Source organism: Pseudochaenichthys georgianus, chromosome 21, assembly GCF_902827115.2.
Source record: "Pseudochaenichthys georgianus chromosome 21, fPseGeo1.2, whole genome shotgun sequence".
Classification (NCBI taxonomy): Eukaryota; Metazoa; Chordata; class Actinopteri; order Perciformes; family Channichthyidae; genus Pseudochaenichthys; species Pseudochaenichthys georgianus.
In genome coordinates, this window is record NC_047523.1 from 9,964,510 (window position 1) to 9,985,328 (window position 20,819).

At 40.4% G+C, this 20,819-nt stretch overlaps 1 protein-coding gene across 1 annotated transcript; it reads left to right on the forward strand.

Annotated features, from left to right (window-relative positions):
* Positions 1 to 3,408: 3,408 nt before the first annotated feature.
* LOC117466621 (uncharacterized) lies at positions 3,409 to 4,869 on the forward strand (the record flags this gene model as incomplete). Its single annotated transcript, XM_034109984.2, has 1 exon — positions 3,409 to 4,869. A coding segment is annotated over one exon (897 nt), but the record flags the coding sequence as incomplete, so codon positions are not given.
* Positions 4,870 to 20,819: the final 15,950 nt, after the last annotated feature.

Below are 20,819 nucleotides of genomic sequence, written 5' to 3' on the forward strand. Positions count from 1 at the left end.
CCCTCCACCCCCCCGGCTCATCGACAACCACCCGGCCTTCACTGTACGGAGGTTGCTGAAGGTTCAAAGGGATACCAGTATTTACTGGATTGGGTGGGGTATGGGCCAGAGGAGGGACAATGGGTTTCTCGCTCGCTGATTTTGGACCCAAAACTCTTGAGAGACTTTTATGTCCGTTTCCCGGATAGTCCTGGTAGGCCGCCAGGAGGTGTCCTTTGAGGGGGGGGTACTGTTATGTTTTGCATGGGGCTTTTGTTGTTTTTGTGTTTAACTTGTTGTGTGCTCCTTTTACCCCTCACTACTCTGTCTTTCTGTCTCTGCAGGGCTGGTGTGTGACAGGGGGGCGTGGCTGGTTACTCCTGGCTGCAGATGAGGCACACCTGTCCCCACTCACTTGATTACCTGCTCTTTAAGAGCCTGGCCCTCACCTCACTTCTCTGCCAGAGTATTTTTCATGCTGTCCCGCGGTCCGTAGTGCCTTTCTGCAGCCTGGAGTCTGTTGTAGTTGGTTAAGGAGTTATTTTTGAGTTTTGGTCGGAAACGTTTTCCCGCAGCTTTGTTTTTGGTTTACTACGGCCAGCCAAGCTCCCTGTCGTCAGTACCTGCCTTGGATTACCTTGTTTATTAAACTTTTTGAAACTTTATTTTTTGTCAGTCTCTGCTTTGGGGTCCCAGTAGTATCTAAACGTCACACTAAAGATGACTCTGAATGTTAATGCTAGGCTATTTTTTCTAAAATGGTGATAAAGTAAGTACGTTTTTCAATGGAGAAATGAATGAAAGTAGGCCAAGTTGATAATAAGAGCTCATTGTAGGCTACATTTCAAGTTGAATTTACCCCCCTGACCTTACCCCTACACTGGGGCAAGTTGAGCCACAAGACTTTTTTTTTTTAGAAGTAATATTTTCACTTCCCTTGATAAAATATTAATTATTATCATTGCCATTGATAGGAGACGTCCTGAATTATAGGTGTGTGTTTTCATTTTTACTATGTGTCATTTCTCCTTGCTTAGGAGGACAGCATAACTACAAAATGGCTCAACTTACCCCACTCTCCCCGACAATTATTTTCGGGGCATCACGGCCAGACCAAGGGGCAGCCGTGAAATTCCTACCCTGATACTCACACCGATTGGATCTTTTTTCAGTAGGAACCAGTTCTAAGCCAGCTACCTTTGCTTTGAGCTTTCTGGAGCGAACAATCTGTGTCTAATGTCCTGCGATGAGAAGTTCGTCAATTTAGGGCCCAACCCGAGAAAGCCCGACGCTAACATGGTGGCTTCTGGGAACAGCTTTGAAAACGATCTGAGGGCTCACGGCCGCTCACAAAGAACACTATGCTTTATTCTGCTTTTCATTTATTTTGCGGGATGCATACACTGTAAAAAAAAATCTGTAATGTAGGCAGTAAATTGCTGTATTACCCACAGTAATTTACTTTGAATTTGTAATACTGTACATTATGCTGCATTGTGGGAATATTATCCTTAGGCGGGAAATGTATACAGCACTTTAAAACCATACTGTAATACTGTGATGTGTGGCGTAGTGGGTTGTCCGTAGGCAGGGCCGGACTGGGACAATAAGTCAGGCTGGGAATTATACATATAGTTTTCTTTTGTGCCATTTGTCTGGATTTATTTGTCAATATCGTTGCTGCCCATAGTGATAGCCCTAAACTTTAAATCTACTACCCCAGAATAAACATATGGAGATGGGTTACTATTTTAAAAAAAAAGTAACCGGTGCGCGCGCTTTCTCTCTCGCTCGCACCACACATACACACCCTCCCGAGCTTGAATGACACACAGAGACCAATCGAGGGCTTTAGTGTATATGATCTATATGAAAGTGGCCATGTCAGCAGGCCACATCATGTAGACCAACCCAGTCTCACGGCATTTCGTGTTCACCAACACGATTTTTAATCTATTGATTCGTGTTCACCAACACGATTTGCCCCTTTTTTTCGTGTTGCACAGCACGATTTTAAAAGCAATGTATTTCTACTGCCTGCAGCACGTCTTTTTCTCCGGTCGGGTCGTGGGAGACCGGAAGCTGTGTGGTTCATAAAAACATGTTCTTACTCAATATCAAGCCACAATTATTGCTTTTATTTTAAATCGTATAATTTCTGACTTTTGTTGCCGTCTGAGGAAAATAAATGGGGCTCAGAGCCACAGAATACGGAAATCTGTATTTTTAAATATTTTTTTCCTTCTAATTCGTTATTCTTTTCAAAATAACACACTGTTATTTACTCACCAATAACACACAATTATCCTTGCTTTTATTTATTGGTTTAATTCCATAATCTCGGGCTTTTTTGGCGTCCGTCAGGAACTGAATTTCAAAATAAAAATAACCGGAAACAGACGTAGGCCTATAAGGGACATTTCGAGCATCATTGCGATTGTCAACATTTCTGAGTTTAGGATGGCCGAAGACACTACGCTACCCATAATCCACAGCTATCGTTTAGGACTACAGTCCCCGTAAGGTTACGCAGAGCGTCAAACAGCTGTGTGAAATGGAACAAAACCACGCCAGACTATCCAAAACTGGAATCGAACGCCCCCCCAGAACTACACATATTGTGTTTCGCAAAATGTTCTATGGGACGTCTCTACTGAACGTTTTCGTTTTTTCCACAATTAGAAGTTGCCAGTATTAAACACATTGGTGTTATCAAATGTAAAACATATAATTAATAAATGGGTGAAAATCGCTTGTGTCCATAATGCGCAGCATTAATATACCCACATGACAGCTCATTGTTGTTCGAAACCATCAACGTGCATGTTAGACCCAATTCCAACTAAGCTGTTGAAGGAAGTTTTTCCATTAATTAGCACTTCTTTATTAAATATTATGAATATGTCTTTATTATCAGGCTATGTTCCACAATCATTCAAAGTAGCAGTGATAAAACCGCTTCTTAAAAAGCACAACCTCGATCCAGAGGTTTTAGCCAACTATAGACCTATTTCTAATCTTCCGTTCCTCTCAAAAATTCTTGAGAAAGCGGTCGCAAAACAGTTGTGTGATTACTTAAAAAACAATGATTTATTTGAAGATTTTCAGTCTGGCTTTAGAACACATCATAGCACAGAGACAGCTCTGGTTAAAGTCACAAATGATATTCTAATAGCCTCAGACAAGGGACTTGTCTCTATTCTTGTTTTGCTCGATCTCAGTGCTGCATTTGATACTATCGACCATGATATCCTATTGCAAAGACTAGAGCACTTAGTTGGCATACAGGGAACTGCTTTAGGCTGGTTTAGGTCCTATCTATCTGAACGCTCTCAGTTTGTACGTGTTAACGATGAATCTTCCACGCAAACCAAAGTTAGCTATGGAGTGCCACAGGGCTCAGTGCTCCGACCTATTTTGTTCACATTATATATGCTTCCGTTAGGCAATATTATAAGGAATCATTCTGTAAACTTTCATTGTTATGCGGATGATACTCAACTATATTTATCAATCAAGCCTGATGAAATTAATCATCTAAATAAAATTCAAGACTGCCTTAAGGACTTAAAAACGTGGATGACCTTAAACTTTTTGATGTTAAACACGACCAAAACTGAAGTTATTGTACTTGGCCCGAAGAATCTACGAAACAAATTATCTAAAGACATACTAACTATGGATGGCATTAATTTGGCCTCCAGTGAGACTGTAAGGAATCTTGGTGTTATATTTGATCAGGATTTATCCTTTAACGCCCACATAAAATCAATTTCAAGGACCGCCTACTTCCATCTACGTAACATTGCAAAGATCAGGCATATCTTGCCTCAAAACGATGCAGAGAAACTAGTCCATGCATTTGTTACTTCTAGGCTGGATTATTGTAACTCTTTATTATCAGGGAGTACCAAGAAGTCAATCAAGTCGCTTCAGCTGATTCAAAATGCTGCGGCTCGTGTACTAACCAGAGTTAGGAAAAGGGACCACATTACTCCGGTTCTGGCTGCCTTACACTGGCTCCCTATAGAACACAGGATAGAATTTAAAATTATTCTTCTCGCCTACAAAGCCCTTAATGGGCAGGCGCCATCTTACCTTAAAGAACTCATTATACCCTACTGTCCTACTAGGGCATTGCGTTCCAAGAATGCAGGGTTGTTGGTTGTTCCTAGAATCTCTAAAAGTACAATGGGAGCCAGAGCCTTTTCTTATCACGCTCCACATTTGTGGAATCAGCTTCCAGTTTGTGTTCGGGCGGCAGACACCCTATCCGTTTTTAAGAGTGCGCTTAAGACCTTCCTTTTTGATAAAGCTTATAGTTAGGGCTGATTAGATTCAGCCCCTAGTTTTGCTGATATAGGCTTAGTTTGTCGGGGGACATCTTACTTCTTCCTTCTCTCTGTCTATACCCGTGTACACTCATGTTCCGATTAACCCAGCTTCCCCAAATGTCTTTCTTTTTGGTGTCTATATACGCTGGGATCCGGAGTCATGGATGATCCTGCGGTCCTGTGTCCTGGATCGCGAGCGCTGGATCTTGAGTCGTGGCTGTGGTCCTGGATCATAGGTCCTGGATGGATATCCTCGTGGATTCATCTTCCTATTATACACACATGCATTTCCAAACATTTGGACTACCTATGTTGCAAATGTATTATCTTTTCAATTTACACACGGCATCTATTGCACGTCTGTCCGTCCTGGGAGAGGGATCCCTCCTCTGTTGCTCTCCCTGAGGTTTCTCCCATTTTTCCCTTTAAACTGGGTTTTCTTTGGAAGTTTTTCCTTGTACGATGTGAGGGTCTAAGGACAGAGGGTGTCGTATTGTCATACTGATATTCTGTACACACTGTGAAGACCACTGAGACAAATGTAACATTTGTGATATTGGGCTATATAAATAAACATTGATTGATTGATTGATTGATTGATTGATTGATTGATTGATTGATTGTTGTAATTCTACTCCACGACAATTCAGAGGTTAACCTGGTATTTTTACTCCACTGCATTTATTTGAGTTACTTTGCAGATTCTGATTAATTATGTGAAATATAAACAACCCTTAAATCAGACTTTAGTTACACGTGACCTGAGTAAAATTCAGGTAAGGTGATTGTCAAGTGCCAACAATCAGGAGAGATATTTGATAGTTGGTGCTTGAGAAGACTAAACATGTATCTGCAATTGACATGAATGGAAACGAGTAATAAAGTATATTCATTACTCGTTATTCTCTACTAATAGTTAATTAAAGACTGTATATTATGGCTATTTTGCACATCCCTTTCAAGATTTTCAAAGGTTTATTGACATATCATATACACAACTACGGTGTAGTTATGCAATGAATGAAACACTTGGGTCACAGGTTCCTCAACAGTGCATTACAAGACATCTATAAATATGTGTGTACCTCCACCATTAAACATATTCATATTCTGCACATTTCTTATTCTATCTACATACATAAGAGTATAATTCATAATGCATAATATCAGTTAAAATAAGTGCTTCAACATAGTTAACATTGCAGGAAAGCAATATATTAGACGTTAAGTACTTTGTCAGGCTTAATATTTATCTGTAGATAGATACCCCCAAAGTTTTTTTCTTATTTAAAAGAAGACCTTAATCTGTTATTTAATGTTTAAATAAAGGTTAATTCGTTTTTCTGTTTTGCACCTCCTCCTATTAATATCTTTGTACATCCTGCACTAAACTGTTTTATTGTAGAGATCACTTATAGTATCTTCTTGATTTTTTATATTCTATATTTCTATCACAGACCTTCTACTTGCCCCCTATGAAAGTATGTACTCTTCATATTTGTATTCAAATATTCAAATAATAATTAATTAATAATTAATAATTAATAATATTAACACATAAAAACAATAATTCAATAACGTGCTTTAACTACTAGGCGGTGCACACAAGGTACACACAGCCATAATAACTTTGTATTATTAGTGTAGGACACGTTTTATTCATGCTTTCACATAATTTTACAGCATATTGCTATACTATTTCAGACTCAGTATTTACATTCTTACATTCAAAGAAAATCAGTAATATCTTTAAAAACTACAGTCATTTTATATCAGCTGTGCACCGTTATGGTGTAAATATAACCTATCTGTGAATTAGATCAAATGTAAAAGTCAGCCGAATTAGTGTTGATACTGCAAGGAGACGTATTGTGTGAAGAGAAATTGAAGATGTTGTTTAATTGTTGAATATATTTATGATCCATGTCAAGTATTCAGTTTCGGCGGCATTTTCTCAGTTTATCCAAAGGTCTTCTCATCAGGGCTCTATAAATAAAGAACAACGGCAGATCTGTAATACAATGCAGCCGAACCGTGTATTACAATGCCGTTATGTGATGACTTTCAAAGAGAAAAGCAAGAACACTCGGAATTAAGTATTATTTTATTCTTTTAAAATGTTTTCCGGATTTCATATCATATAAACAGCAAATCCCAGCATGCATTGCGGCTAAAACATCCAATAAGCGAGCTTAAAACCATAGCTGAGGATCTTGGGTAATCGCTCGAAATGCCTACGTCTGTTTCCGGTTATTTTTATTTTGAAATTCAGTTCCTGACGGACGACAAAAAAGCCCGAGATTATGGAATTAAACCAATAAATAAAAGCAAGGATAATTGAGTGTTATTGGTGAGTAAATAACAATGTGTTATTTTGAAAAGAATAACAAAGATACAGATTTCAGTATCCTGAGGCTCTGAGCCCCATTTATTTTCCTCACAGACGGCAACAAAAGTCAGAAATTATACGATTTCAAATAAAAACAATAACTGTGGCTTGATATTGAGTAAGAACATGTTTTTATGAACCAAACTGCTTCCGGTCTTCCTCGACCCGACCGGAGAAAAAGACGTGCTGCAGGCAGTAGAATACATTGCTTTTAAAATCGTGCTGTGCAACACGACAAAAAAAGGGGCAAATCGTGTTGGTGAACACGAATCAATAGATTAAAAATCGTGTTGGTGAACACGAAATGCCGTGAGACTGGGTTGTGTAGACAGCCAGTCACCCTCTGTGAGGCAGAGTCAGACCCACATTTGCGTAGCGTTGCGTTCACAATACATACAAAAAAAATTCCTCAGGCCAGCAGGCCACTTAACAGGCCAGGCCATCGAGAAACCTCCCGGTCCTCCCGATGGCCAGTCCGGGCCTGTCCGTAGGTGTTCGGATTAGGGGGTCACAGGTTCAAACCCCACTGCAGTCAGCATGTCGTTGTGTCCCTGGGCAAGACACTTCTCCCCAAATTGCTCCTGTGGGGATTGTCCACAGTATTGAGTATGTAAGTTGCTTTGGATTAAAAGTGTTTTTTGTATGTGTGCTTCATACATGTATGATCTCTATAGTATTTCATTGTTCAGTTTTCAATGATATGCTGCCTTTTCCATTTAGGTCACTTCTCTTGCAGGGGACCCTTTTACTTTCACATAATTACAGAAGATTTACTGTTGTGATTTGATGTTGTGACCTCACTACTTGTGATTTTGTATTTTAATTGGTCTGTTGTATTTGAATCTGTCATGAACTGTTGTATTTATATCTGTCATGAAATGTCCTATTTTACCATTTTTTTCATATTGAACTTAATATTGAAATGAAATCAAAATACATCTTTTATTTAAATTGTATCCCAGTTTTTGTTTATCATTTCAGGTAGCACCTATTGCAAATGAGACAAGGATCTAAAATTGGTTAAAGAGAAAACTGCAGTAATATACTGTTTTAATGCATACACTACTGTAAAATGATACTGTATACAGAACAGTAATGTATTGTTATTTCACAATACCAGTATTGTATAATCACAGTAAAATATGAGAGTATGATACCCATGTGCTGCATTATATAAACATATTTTGTTGTGCTTTTTAAGTCTGTTTTATTATTTCAGTCCTTTAACTATACCGTAAGTGTTAATTAATTAGTTTAAAGGGCCCATGCCAAGCTTTTCCGGTTATTACCCATCACTTTGTGTGTTATGAAGGTTTTTATGCATGTAAACGGTCTTCAGAGTCACAAACCCTCAAAGTACACCCTGTAGCGAGTAAAACTCTAACACAGAAAAGACCTGTCTATGCTGCCCCAGAACGCCTCGTTGGAGATTTCTCATTTTCCATTGATTGCTTCCTGGGTTCTGTGATGTGTGAATACCCAAATCAACAACAAAAGACCGGATTGGCCCGAATAGACCTATCCGCGGAGCACCTCACACACCAGGATCCCTTGGCTAACTAACAGGGAGTCCCCATTGACTTCGAGCTCCCTGAACGCTGGTAATAGACGAGTTGGGATCACGGAGAAATGCTCTCCGCAGACCCATTCTCACAGCGTTATAAACCTTTTTCTTACTCAATATCAAGCCACACTTATTGTTTTTACTTCGGCTGTGAGTGTTTGTGTGTGCTCAGGATGAGTTTAGCTTGTTCTCGCTGTATCACCGACCCAGAAACCTGTCCGCTCCTCGCAGCAGCGAGCCTCGCAACGTCCCGACCAATCAGAGCACACTGCTCACAGGTAGGGGGGGGGGCAGGAGAGTTTATCCAAACTTTAACGCAGTCCTTCATGTACGTTACATCCCAGGAGCAATTCGCCTCCTGTTCAATTAATTTGAATGCCTGCCACAACACGGCCATGTCAAAAGTGCCCGTTAACGGCCAATCAAACAGAATCTGTCCTTTCTGACTATTCTGTTGTGAGTGCTCACAAAGTAACGATGTGAACGGCATAACTTTGTTCCAATCCAAGCTTCTTCCGACAATTCCTGACGGCATATTAGGGGAAAAAATGTCTGTAATAGGATTTTTTGTAAGTGTCTTGGTGCGTGAATCATTCTCCCTCTTACCAACGGACTCGTTTGCGGAGACAGTATTACCCATGTTTAACGGTTAGTACAATAAAACAAACACTGCAATTAGACAAACAAACATAAAAACTCTCAACAACTCAGCCCGACAAAAACTCTTCCAGCCTATTTTAATCCGAATTAGGGAGACTTTCAGAGGGGGTTTTAATTATGAGAGCCTTCTTTACTCATACTGTTGTGTTCAGCAAACTCAGCAATTCATATAACATTCTCATACCACGCATTGACCACTTTCTTTAGTTCAAAAATGGTAATAGTCGCGGAAATAATGCCGTATGTTCCTCTCTCTGCATGCTGCTCTCCACAGGGGGCGGATAATCAGCACCTCCGCAGAAATGCTGTTGATTTAGGCTTTAATTATCCTCTGAAAACTCCTAAATTCGGCGATTCTTTTAAATACAAATCTTGCGACATTGATTCTAATTCAGAAAATCCACTTTACTGGTGCTCCTTTTTAAAAGTTTCTCCGAATATGTGCTGTGTGTAATTGCCTGGTGATTTAATTCAAAGAATCACACACAGAGGAAATCGATGAAATTCGATATTCCGAGGTTATTTATTAGCCCCAAATGTTCTCATAGTTTTCACATGGGCCGTGCTTGCTCGTAGACACATGTCCCAGCAACAACCACGGGGAAATTGGCCAGGACAACGTCCTCTTGACACCGATTCCCGAGGTTATGATTAGCCTCCAGATGTAAATGAGTAGACGGGACGGGTGGCGCAGTGGTCTGTGCATCCGATCATCAGATCAAGGGGGAGTGCTGGGGAACTCCAGTTCGAAACCCGCTCCCGCCGCCACTGCGTCAGGCCGTTGTGTCCTTGGGCAAGACACTTCACCCGGATTTGCTCCTGTGGGTATTGTCCACAGTACATGTATAATACCAATGTATACTTGTGAAAGTGCCTCGATGACCTCGAGGCGTGAAGATGGACGGTGTGGCGCAGTGCGCTGTGCAATGATCATCAGATCAAGGGGTGAAACCCGCCGCTGCTGCGTCTGTAAAGGCCTTGGGCAAGACCCTTCACCTGAACTTGCTCCTGTGGGTATTGTCCACAGTTTCTGACCATTGCATGTATGATGTGCAACGTGTGTATATGTAAAGTCATTGATAATGCGCTATAATAAATGTAAGGAATTATTATTATTATTAGAGAAACCCAAAAAAATTGCAGCAGCTCAGTTCTCTCAGGTAATTGTGTTACACCGTTGATCCCAAACGCTGGTAAGACAATCTCAAAATAGAATTGTACTTACCAGCCTCTGAAGATCTTTTGGTGTCCTGTTCCGTGACGCCAATCTGTGAGAGAAACTTCTGCTCAGCAATGTTGATGGAAGAAATGGAAGCTGGAGTCCGCTTTATATCAAAACACTGAGTTTAATTGAGAGCCACGGCCGTGAGTGAGTACAGGGCATTTCCACAACGTGCATTGAGAAATCCTGAGTCAACACTGATAAATACACAGAAAACACAGGCAATTCTACCAGAGGATCCAGGAGGAGCCTCTGTTTGCGCCCTTTCTAATCATAATTAAATAAAGGATCTTCAGAGACAAAGAAAGTCTGTTTAAAATCATCTGCCTAGTTGGCCACACTTCCCCCAACAGGAAGGCAGGACCTTTGACCTGTGCCCTGCTCTAAGTATCAGGCAGACACATGTGAAAACACTAAAATGCTTCTATACACAGACAACAGGAGAATATTCTCTAACAAATACAACTTTTGGCCCGTAATTTCAATTCCCCATTTCAGCGACCAGAGAGAGGGGGGGATATATCCAGTCTCTGATTGTGTTACGTTATTATGAGAGTGCTCTCATACTTTCTCATACTTGTTTGATTCAGAAATTGTATATTTATATAAATATGTGTGTGTATATGTCCGCATCTGTAGCCTGTTATTGTCTCATTATACCGCACTGTCAATGAATTAAAAGTAAATATATAAGTCGTCATGAACACATCTGTCCATCAGACAGAGGACTGCTGTGCCTCCTGTCATCATTAATGGACGTCTCTTTAAAATGACCGCTCAAGGGAGAGGAGTTCTCATTTCTCTAAACGCCTGCTGCTTCCCCTCCTCTCTCCTCGGTTCCCCTCCTCGACTCCTCCACTTGCATCTCCTGTGGGCAGGACTAAGACACGAGTATAGGAGTCGAGGAGGGGAATTAGAGAAATGAGAAACCTTCAGTGTGTCATTCATCTAACACAGAGATCATAATGGAGAGTGACAGCCACATGAGCTAAATAAAGATGAAACACTGCAACTACAGATGTAGCGCTTCGTTTCAGACGCCTACCCGTGCGGGTCCGTGATCGGCACGGGGTGGGCCCCTGCTGAAAAGTAAAACCCCGCCGCAGCACTTGAAACGCCCCCTTGATAAATACATTTAATTATAATGAAACCAGCAGCAATGGATCATGGATCCACCAGGGGGAGCCGTGAAAAGCTGCCACACTGAAACTCATGTGAAATAAACAGCTGATCTACAGGTATCTGATAACATAAGATCCATATGTCACGGATAGGATCATATTCTGTGCTAAATAAGAGACATGTAATCATTTACTAAACATCACCATGTTTTTATTTAACAAAATAATGTTTAATTCACGTAAGTACAAAACCATCGCTATGTTTTTAGATCAGGAAATGCATCCAGGGTCAAACCAACGATGGTTGATCGTCATCCTCGCGATCATTTAATGTATCTATGTTCGCGAGTTGAAATGAATGCACTAAATTTAATCCACGTGAGTTTACAACAACAACAATAATCGCTTTGTTTTTATATCACATCCGACCGGAGGAAAATGCAGCGGCTCTCAATACCGATCATCCAAATCCCACGGGCAAACAATAATATGTACAGTGCTAATAGTTTACTGTAGTATTAGTGTCTAATATTACTGCTATAATAATCACACATTGAGTTGTTGAAATCAGACCGTCGTTTTTTTTAAACGCTCTGAATGAAACGGCAGCTCTCAGGTGATCAGCTGTGTGTTTACACAATAAAATATGCATAGTGATTTAATACCTTCCAACACACATTGTAAGAACAGTTCTGTTTCATATGAGTGTTGAGAGCCGTATCCACAAATCTACTAATTTTGCCCTCAGTGCACCAGATTGATGCATTTAACTTCAATTTAAATAAAAACATCTTCTGTTGTAACAACAATAACATTATAAATAGTAACATAGCATGGTATTGCACATTTACTGTAGCTTTGAGTGTTACTGGCCTGAGATTTTTTTATTACATGAATGAAGGTGACTGAGGCTTTTTAATATAGACTTTTCAGTGTCCCACATTTTGCACAGAACTGTCCCACATTAGGAAAACAGATTGTCTGAGACAACTTGGCACTAAGAGTACTAATATGTCTACCATTTATTTTATGAATTTAATATCTGCATGTTCTCTTTTGGTTTGATTAGGACACATCCTGGGGATTTCAGAATGTTACTGGATTTTGATTTATTGTATCGGCTTCATGTCGCAATATATTCCCGAAGTCTGAAATGCAAAAATGTTCCACATTAGGGCAATTCACCCTACATTTAATCATTTTGTTTATTTTTAACGAAATAAATGTGGTTTAATCCATCATGAAATTAATGTAGGCTATTTACTTAGTACATATCTGACATTAACGATTAACACACTGTTCATACTGCTCACAGGCTGATATCTAGTGTATTCATACCCCTCACTGTTTATTCATCATTCAATTCATTATATATTTTATTCTGTAGATTGTGTACATTACTTTTCACTTCACTGCTTGTTGCACCTGGTTAGAAGCTAAACTGCATTTCGTTGTGCATTCTTTATGAATGCAAACCGAGTCATTTTGTTTATTTTTAACGAAATAAATGTGATTTAATCCACATAATTTACTGTGTTAATTGTTTACTGTACTGTATTGTTTAACTTGAAGGTGCCTGATGTGAACATTTCCAGAATGTATTGTCTTCACTTTTTAAATGCCTCTGTGATGTGCTGCTACCCATTTCCCCTCGGGGACTAATAAACGAATACTATGACATTAACGATTAAACACATTTGTGCATTCTTTATGAATGCAAACCGAGTCAAGCCGACTCTAATAAACGAATACTATATATTGAACGTATACAGTACAGTATAGCCCAACCATTTACACCTTCCTTTTTTCCCATCAAGAGTTTGAATTGGAGAAAGGTAATCGATGGTGCTTTTATAGCATAATAACTGTGTGATTTATATTGCTTTTCAAATGCATATAGCCACCACGGTCAATGTTCAGATTTGGGAACCGATTGGAAACATAGGACTCAATCTTTTGCTTCACATTGAGGGGAAGAGGCATTTTCCCATTGGTCCCAGTCCAGTTATTTTCACCATTTTCCCATATGTTACAAATGGCGTTATGGCCATGAACATATTAGCAGCATAGATCTCAGGGCGATGCTGTCCCTTAAAAAAGCTCCAACCCCCCCATGTTTCCTATGTATGTTGGGGACCCTTTGTTTAAAACTAATTGGCCATCGGAATGTGTGGAGTCACATTCCACAGCTCTTCCCCCCCCCCCCCCCCCCCCCCCCCCTCCTGTGATCCCCCGCACACAGAGAGAGACAGGGAGATCGATTTTCTGTTGATATTGCAAGTTAGAAACGTAAAATGCATTTTGACAGACACTTGGGGGAAATATGCTGCATTTTGAATGTCCGATAGTCCACCATTTCCACCGGAAATATCAAACATTTAACAAAAGTGAAAAACAATGAACAAGACTTAACGTATTCATCATAATTAATTATATTTATTTCGTTTGGATGTAGGTGATCTTCTACTATATGAACATGTTGGACCCAAAATCACAACAAAAACGTAAAAACAGATTTTGAAAATGATTTTATTTTTCATAACACAAACATACACAACGAAACCATTTAAAAGCTGGAAATATATACATGGGATGTGACTATGATAATGTGAAAGTTTGATTGAGGTAGCATGGGATTTCATTCTGATAAGGCAAAAGTGTTATTATAAATATAATACAAATATATATATATACACATTATGTACAAAAATCAGTTTTTTCTGTCTTTATCTGTGCCACGCTTCAAAGCGGTTTCTGTCAACTACGACACAGAGGGCAACATCACAGATTCCTCCTCCTCCATGTCAAAAAACAAGCTTAAAGCTTGACTCACGTTCAGAGTTCTCTTCATCATAGTTGAGTCTTCAAAACTACAATTTCCAGTATTTTCCGTTTCGTAAAATAGATAAAATACAACGAAGATATTAAAATATGTGCTTCCATTATTCATACTTTTGAAATGTATTAACTTTATATCATCGTATGTCCGTGTTTATTGGGTATTTTTGCATGAAACAAAGACTGGCATATAGTTTCAAGCCAGTACTTTCGACAGAAATACACATATACATCCTGTTGAGCAGGATCTACAGTTTCCAGTATTTTCCATTTTGTAAAATGATAAAATATGGCGAAGATATTAAAATATGTGCTTCCATTATTCATACTTTTGAAATGTATTAACTTTATATCATCGTATGTCCGTGTTTCTTGGGTATTTTTGCATGAAACAAAGACTGGCATATAGTTTCAAGCCAGTACTTTCGACAGAAATACACATATACATCCTGTTGAGCAGGATCTACAGTTTCCAGTATTTTCCATTTTGTAAAATGATAAAATATGGCGAAGATATTAAAATATGTGCTTCCATTATTCATACTTTTGAAATGTATTAACTTTATATCATCGTATGTCCGTGTTTCTTGGGTATTTTTGCATGAAACAAAGACTGGCATATAGTTTCAAGCCAGTACTTTCGACAGAAATACACATATACATCCTGTTGAGCAGGATCTACAGTTTCCAGTATTTTCCGTTTCGTAAAATGATAAAATATGGCGAAGATATTCAAATATGTGCTTCCATTATTCATACTTTTGAAATGTATTAACTTTATATCATCGTATGTCCGTGTTTACTGGGTCTTTTTGCATGAAACAAAGACTGGGATATAGTTTCAAGCCAGTACTTTCGACAGAAACACACGGCAATGTTGTCCGGACTGTTGTTTTTATGCGGCACCGGCTTGAACAGGTCATGTGATCTGATCACGCCGGCGTGACGTTCGACTCCAAAGGGTTAATATTAAATACATAAGTATTTTTACAACTTGTATTTAGAAATACTCTGTTGTAATTATTGATGCATACATGTGTTCATCCATTCAATGTGGCATCTGCTATAATGGGGTTAATGTATGATATTACTTAATAATACAATACATTATAATATATGATAATTACATTTTAGTTTTATTCATTTCTTATTTCATAGTTTCTCATTATTATTATTATTTTTTATCGCTCATCTTATTTTTGATTTTATTAATCTGTGTGAATCTGTGCTGTCCTGTTTTTCACTCTCACCCTGTTGCTGTTTGAACTACTGAATTTCCCCACGGGATTAATACAATATTACAAGAAATATACTGCATAAAGCAAACTATATACTTTATTTGATCTAAAATATTGATGTTTCTACAACACCCAGTGTGTATTTTGTGAATGAACCGCCATCTCATGGTTAAATCCTGTAATTGAACAAATAGGGAAATTGGGCAACGCCCTCTAGCAATTTGGCAACACCCCCAGCCACTGGGCTTTTGACTGGGACACACCCATTTGAGTCTGATCTGGAGTGCTACATCTGTATCATAACATACAAGTAATCAATAGTGTTGTAATGACAAAATATTCCCATGTCAGTGGCAGCTATAACACAATTTCGCAGCAAATGCAATTATGCTTGTAGAGTACAGTTTATGAATGTACTTTTTGTTCAGCGCCACAAAAAAAAAAACTAAAACCAGCAATGCAAACTCATATTCATTAATAGAAATGTGCTTCCGCCTTTTTAATTTGTAATGAATAGTTGCAATAAAATCAGCTGAACACATTAAAGTACCCATTAGAATTAGTTGTTACAACTTGAATTTTACCATAATGTTTCATCTAGTGCCATCCAATACTACAATGGTGAACCCAAACAATTTGATTTTGCTGTGAGTTAATTGCAATAAACTGATAAAAAGGATGCCAATGTCACTACATCATAATGCCAAGTTTTGGTATGCCTGAAATCATGCTTTATGAGGTATCAGCAAATATCTGCAAAATAACAACCAAACAATTTCTCAAAGTGTTTGTTAACTCTACTTGTATCCAAATGCTTATGTATCCAATAGTGCCTACAGCCAGTCATGTTTGAGTGGACAGCTTGGGCAAATTATCCAAGTTTTGTATCTATTTGCGTCTTTGTAATTAAATTCATTTTTGGTTTGATTTGAACAAACCATCGGTTTATTCATAGGAGCAATTTGGTGGATATTGAGATAAAAACTATCTTCAACACTCTGGCCAATCATGCATTGGTACCTGCACCTTTATAATTTTTTAGGAAATTATAACAACAATACGGAGTGTGGAGAGATGCCAGTTCACCTCCTGGGCCCTGCCGAGGTGCCCTTGAGCAAGGCACCGAACCCCTAACTGCTCCCTGGGAGAGAAAGAGTGCTACAAAATGTAAGCGTTACTAAGAAGTGTTCAATGTTGGTAGCAAAATGCAGTGACATTCTCTATTCTTCGGTTGTTTGAGACTTTAAAGAAATTCAAAAAACCTGTCCTTGTGAAATACTCTCCCTAGGTTTTGCCTAACAACTCCCTTGATACCAAGGTACCAAAATAGTACACCTGTCCTTTTATATGTGTGAATGCCTCAACACGTACAGTGGACGAAGATGTGTTATTTTATAAATTGAATACGAGAAACTAAGGTGACATTCAAAGACACAATATTACATAACCCTCTGAATTGTGAGGAGTTGAACAAGCTTGATAACATCATCAAACAAGAGACAATGGCACAGTTAACAGCTGCATATTGAGCTTCTGTTGCATTTTAACTTGTATCATAGGTGATTAATACAGGCATTAAGAGTTCATGATAGATTTGTGTTGGATGGAGCTGTTTGGCTTTTTCATTATGCTCATTTTGAAAAGTAACCTCCGGGATGACTTGCTAGTTCTCCTTGACCTTTTTACTTTCCAGCAGGGAAGATATGTGGTCTAATTTGCCATGCCTAGAGTGTGATAGGGATTAATTACATTACCTAAATGATGTACTTAGCCCGGTGGCCTTGTCTGAGGTGACTTCTCATTTTACGCAGTGCTTATGCTAAAGAAGACTGTGGTTTAGGGGACGGATGGACTCCAAACCACTGAAACGGCATCAGACATCCAACCTGGGACTTGATCAGCCTTCTCAACCTCTTTATTGACCTGTGTCCTCGAGACAGTTGACATGCAACCCAGGAAAAATAAAGAAAACAAGCCATAGATCCTATAAATCACAGCATTCAGGCATTTCACCCTATATTTCAGACTGGAAGTGGTAAAATGCTTATCCATTTCCAGGTTTAGGGACTCATTCCTGCACCACTCTATTGTTCATGTTAGTAAAAAACATCGCAAAGGATACTAAAGCATTTATTAACTTAAAGTTGCAATTATCAATATTATGTATCCTAACTGATCAAACAATTTGGTATAGTGCTATAGGTGGTTGTTTGGCATGATGATCTCACATAAGTCAATTTTTGCTCCTTGCAGCACATTTTTTGCTGTTTTACTATTTCACAGCGCTCAGCTATGGGCTCAGAACAGTCTCATAATACACACATGCACACAGAAGGATTCACACTTGTATTTCCGGATCCACACACATGTGTTCCGTTTCATATACATGTAAATAAAATCCAAATACAGAAAAAAGTTTTACATATGTATTTTTGATCCACACATATTTGTTTTCAATTTAAAACCTCTGAACCTGCAAACACAAACCGCTTTCTGTGCACGGATCGCTGTGCATTCGTGTGTGGGTTTTTTGAGACTCCCCTGACGGTCACCCGGTTCGTATTTGTAATTCTTTCTATCTATAGCCAATCAGATGTCTCCTCAATTCTAAGCCAATCACATGAGCGCGCCCCCACGAGGGTATGATTTCTTGCGTTCATGACGTAGCGCTTCATGTATGCATTTTGCGCTGTCCGGAGCTGACAGGTCCATGGAGCCTGCCTGCAGGCGCTAATCTCAGGACACCTTCACTCTCAGTACAGCGCCACTTTCCGAACAGGAAATTCACGCAAATACAAGCCTTTAAATTATTAAGGTACAGCGCCACTTTCCGAACCAGTAATGACTGCTTGTGTACGCAAAAACGGCAGGCAAACACGTTTTTAAATGTGTGTTTCCTGTGTGGCGAATACAGCTGCTTTATTTATGTCTGTATGCAGTTGTGAGTGTGGAGGGAGAAGCTACAGGTTAGCTTAGCCTAATCGATCAGTGGCCTGTACTACGAAGCCAGTTCTGCAGACCCTGGATATCTTTGAGTTATCTGGCTTAACTAACCCTAACAAGCGAGGTCCCGCTAAGCAGTACGACCATACTTGGCAACCTTGAGACCGCATAAATTGGAAGCATTTCAAGCTGTTAGAACTGTTAGCGCCGGAGCCTCGCAGCGGGAAAACAGACTTATAAAGATGAAAAGAACATCTACACATGCTTATTGTAGTTGTAAGTGCAATGCCTTGCTGCCTGTAGCACCATCCTTGATGGAGCGTATGTGTGGGCTGGACCTGTATTTTACAGGAAAGGAGTGAGCAGAGGGTCGAGTTGTCGATTATTGTTCTGTTTTCTGTGACTATCTTCCTCACCATGCTGAACACCCTCTCAGACTTTCAGTTGCGCGCGCTACTAAAGAGACGCGCTACCATGGAAACCAAACAATGGTGTACCTGTATTAAAGTCCGAGTGGAAACAGTCGTGAGTAAATCTGATTTTGTCCTAAATCGGGAGAAATGCGGAAGAAATATGACCCCGAGAGGAAACCGGGAGTCTCCCGCGGAAATGGGGAGGGTTGGCAAGTACGCCAACGACGCTGGTTATCAACTCGGTAAATCAACCCAGGGTTTCTCTGTCCAGCCGAGAGCGCGTTCACGTGAAAGTGACGGGGTGAGCAACATTTGACCAATCACAAACAGGGACAAGCGTACTGACAGCGCAGAATCATACTACCTAAATGAAAAGTAAACTATAATATTAGACAAATATGAAGAAGTTAAACTTTAAACATCCATGACTCAAACACTTAATCCAGGATAAAGCAACATAGCTGCACCTGCAAGGTGAATACAGAAAAGCTAGTACAAAAAAACGACCGAGTGTTTGAATGCGTACATTAACAGGTTTATGATATCACTGCCCCATCTAAGACACGAGTGGATCTGACTTTAATTACATTTGACTCAAGTGTTTCATCAACTTAATGTGTTGTTTAAAATAACACTTCGGCATACAGCATGTGACTATAAGTGTTGCACGGCCAGATACGGCTCGAGAAGCTGACTCAGATGAATGAGGCAAGTAAACACAACTGACAGCCGGCGTGAAACTCGAGCGATTATTCGCATCGCACTAGTGAACGCACCATTATTACATAGTATTATATAATTACAAAATAAAATCGCCACTCTCAGTACAGCGCCACTTTCCGAACAAGAAATGCACACAAATACAATCTTTTATATTATTAATAATATAAATAAAGACATCTTGTATTTTAGTTACACCCCGCTATTGATTAATTTTGTCAACATTGGACCTTGACACCGTCCACATAGATAGTGAAATAATATAATCGAGAACATTAAGCCTCTTTGATTTAATAATCGGAGCTGAAACCTCTCTGCTATGTCATATAACACACACTTCCTTATTTATCTTTGAATAATAATGACGACTGTTACGGTTGAGTGAAGCAGGCATGACCCAAATGCAGAATAAACTGAAAAAAGATGTCAAGGTCTAGAGGCACAAACAGAACACAAACACGAGAACACAGTCAAAGACAAACAATGAACCAACAATGACAGACAGAAAAACCAGAACTTAAATGCACACAAGACTAATCACACAAACAAGACACAGGTGAGGAGGGAGGATAAAACACAGGGGCACCAGGTAAACACCATCGGGTAATTAGGTAGGAGGGAAAACAGACAGACAGCAACAGGCAAGACAGGAGGTGAAGACTTTTCAAAATAAAACTTGAAACCAAAGACAGAAAAAGACAATACAAAACACAACACAGACAACCCCCCCCCCCCCCCCCCCCCCTCAAGGGACGGATACCACCCAGTGGGTGGAGGGGTCTGGAGGACGGGTTTTGGGCTGACAGCCCAGGAGTACAGCGGAGGACCCGGAAGGGATCTCGGGCGGACGGCCCGGGGGCAAGGCAGGAGCCGAGAAGGGGGACTCGGGCGGACGGCCCGGGGGCAAGGCAGGAGCCGAGAAGGGGGACTCGGGCGGACGGCCCGGGGGCAAGGCAGAGTCCAAGGTGGGGGACTCGAGTGGACGGCCCGGGGGCAAGGCAGAGTCCAAGTTGGGGTCTCGGGAGGACAGCAACAGGCAAGACAGGAGGTGAAGACAGAGTCCATGGTGGGGGTCTCGGGCGGACTGCCAGGGGGCAAGGCAGAGACCATGGAGGGGCAAAGGCCACAGCGGGCGAACTCAGGGGCCGAGCATGAGGGCGAAGGCAGCGGCAGGAAGAGTCAGGGGGCCGGGCCCGAGGGCGAGGACCGCGGCTCTCAGGGGGCCGAGCATGAGGGCGAAGACCGCGGCTCTCAGGGGGCCGGGCTCTCAGGGGGCCGGGCTCTCAGGGGGCCGGGCTCGAGGGCGAAGACCGCAGCTCTCAGGGGGCCAGGCTCGAGGGCGAAGACCGCGGCTCTCAGGGGGCCGGGCTCGAGGGCGAAGACCAGACAGCTCCAGAG